The sequence below is a fragment of the Trachymyrmex cornetzi genome, unplaced genomic scaffold, assembly GCF_001594075.2.
Source record: "Trachymyrmex cornetzi isolate Tcor2-1 unplaced genomic scaffold, Tcor1.1 scaffold438, whole genome shotgun sequence".
NCBI lineage: Eukaryota > Metazoa > Arthropoda > Insecta > Hymenoptera > Formicidae > Trachymyrmex > Trachymyrmex cornetzi.
In genome coordinates, this window is record NW_017299157.1 from 74,364 (window position 1) to 75,954 (window position 1,591).

Genomic DNA, 1,591 nt, shown 5'->3' on the forward strand with positions numbered 1-1,591 from the left:
TGTTGTGGTATATGTTCGACATTCATACCATCTGTGTGTCGTGGTATATGTTCGACATTCATACTATCTGTGTGTTGTGGTATATGTTCGACATTCATACCATCCGTGTATTGTGGTATATGTTCGACATTCATACCATCCGTGTGTTGTAGTATATGTTCGACATTCATACCATCTGCATGTTGCAGTACATTTATAGATGGAATAGCATTTCGTTCTAAAGTTCTTCTTGTTGGAGAATTAGTGTAATCTTCATTACGAAAATGCTGATAGCAAATTCTTAATTTTTTAAGTTCTTTTTCGTCCTCTATTACTTTCATGTTCAATTCCTTAAACCATTGCTTGTGGCGTTCAATATCTTTTGGAAACATATGAGATGGAACGTTTTGTCCCGACAAACATCCCGGGATACAACAGGCTCGCACCATCTTAAGTTCTAATATTACAATATTACTATATCAGTTGTTTATACAAAATTATTATGTAGTTTTTTTTACTGTATACTCACGTGTATTGTTCGTGATCGCTCTATGGAGAGAGAGGGATGAAGAGGGAGATAGAGACACTTAAACAGACTCTTAGAGATATTTAAACTCGAGTCGTCCACGCAAACACACCAAAACACACGTGAACACCTTGTGACACCTTGTAGATAACGCGTCCATATTGATTTTAACAGTCATATTGAATATTAGTTCCATATTTCTGGATGACATAAGGTGAGGGCACCACTAACGGTGGTACCAGCAGTTACGAGGCCCTGACTTCACTTGTGTATCTGCAAGTGAGTCTCGCTTCGCTTTCCCTTTCTCCACGCAGGTTGTTGGTGGGGAAGGAGCTGTATGCAATGCGGGATTTAGAGGAATTAGCTTTGGTAAGGTTAGACATGGTAACTGTCATGTCGATAAATGGTTTGTTGGTAACTAGCAGATATGGTAACTTGGGTACGTCGGTAAGTTGTGTGTTGGTAATAGGTAAGTCGAGGGATGGTATGTTACCGACAGTGAGGTGGGTAAGTAAAATGAAGCATCGGTAATTGGTAAGTTGTGAGATGATATGTTACCGACAGTGAAGCGGGTAAGTAAAGGTATAGTGTGCGTACAGGTATTGTATATGCATAGGTATAATATGTATACGAATATAGTATGTGTATGAGTATAGTATATGTAACCAGGAAGTTTGATATAGGATGCGTGGATCATTGATCACAAAATATTCGATTATAATATTACGCTTTATACGGCGCTTTCATACATTTAATTATAATATTACGCTTTATACGGCGCAACAGGTAATACATAGTTAGTAAATATAATTCTTAAGTCGTGAAGAATTCGTGTATATAACGCTATTGTATGATTAACATAGTATAGGGTATAGAAAGTGTGTGTAATACAATTGCATGATTAATATGATATAGGATACAAAAAGATCGCGTGTAACGCAATTACATGATTAGAGCAAAATCTTATAACTAGCGATTATAATTCTTGTGAAAATACGTGCAAGATACGGGATACATGTGTAAATAATGGTTAACATCTAGGTAAAAGAATAAATTTAAGTGAGGCGTGATACGCGGAACGTCACA

General features: G+C 36.8%; 1 protein-coding gene across 1 annotated transcript in view; it reads right to left on the reverse strand.

The window, feature by feature from the left end:
* Positions 1 to 428, reverse strand: part of LOC108764547 (uncharacterized) — a 10,293-nt gene extending 9,865 nt beyond the window's left edge. Inside the window, exon 1 of the mRNA XM_018512830.1 lies at positions 29 to 428. Coding sequence (XP_018368332.1) covers positions 29 to 428 — 400 coding nt within the window. The remainder of the gene's footprint in view (positions 1 to 28) is intronic.
* Between the last annotated feature and the right edge of the window lie 1,163 nt (positions 429 to 1,591).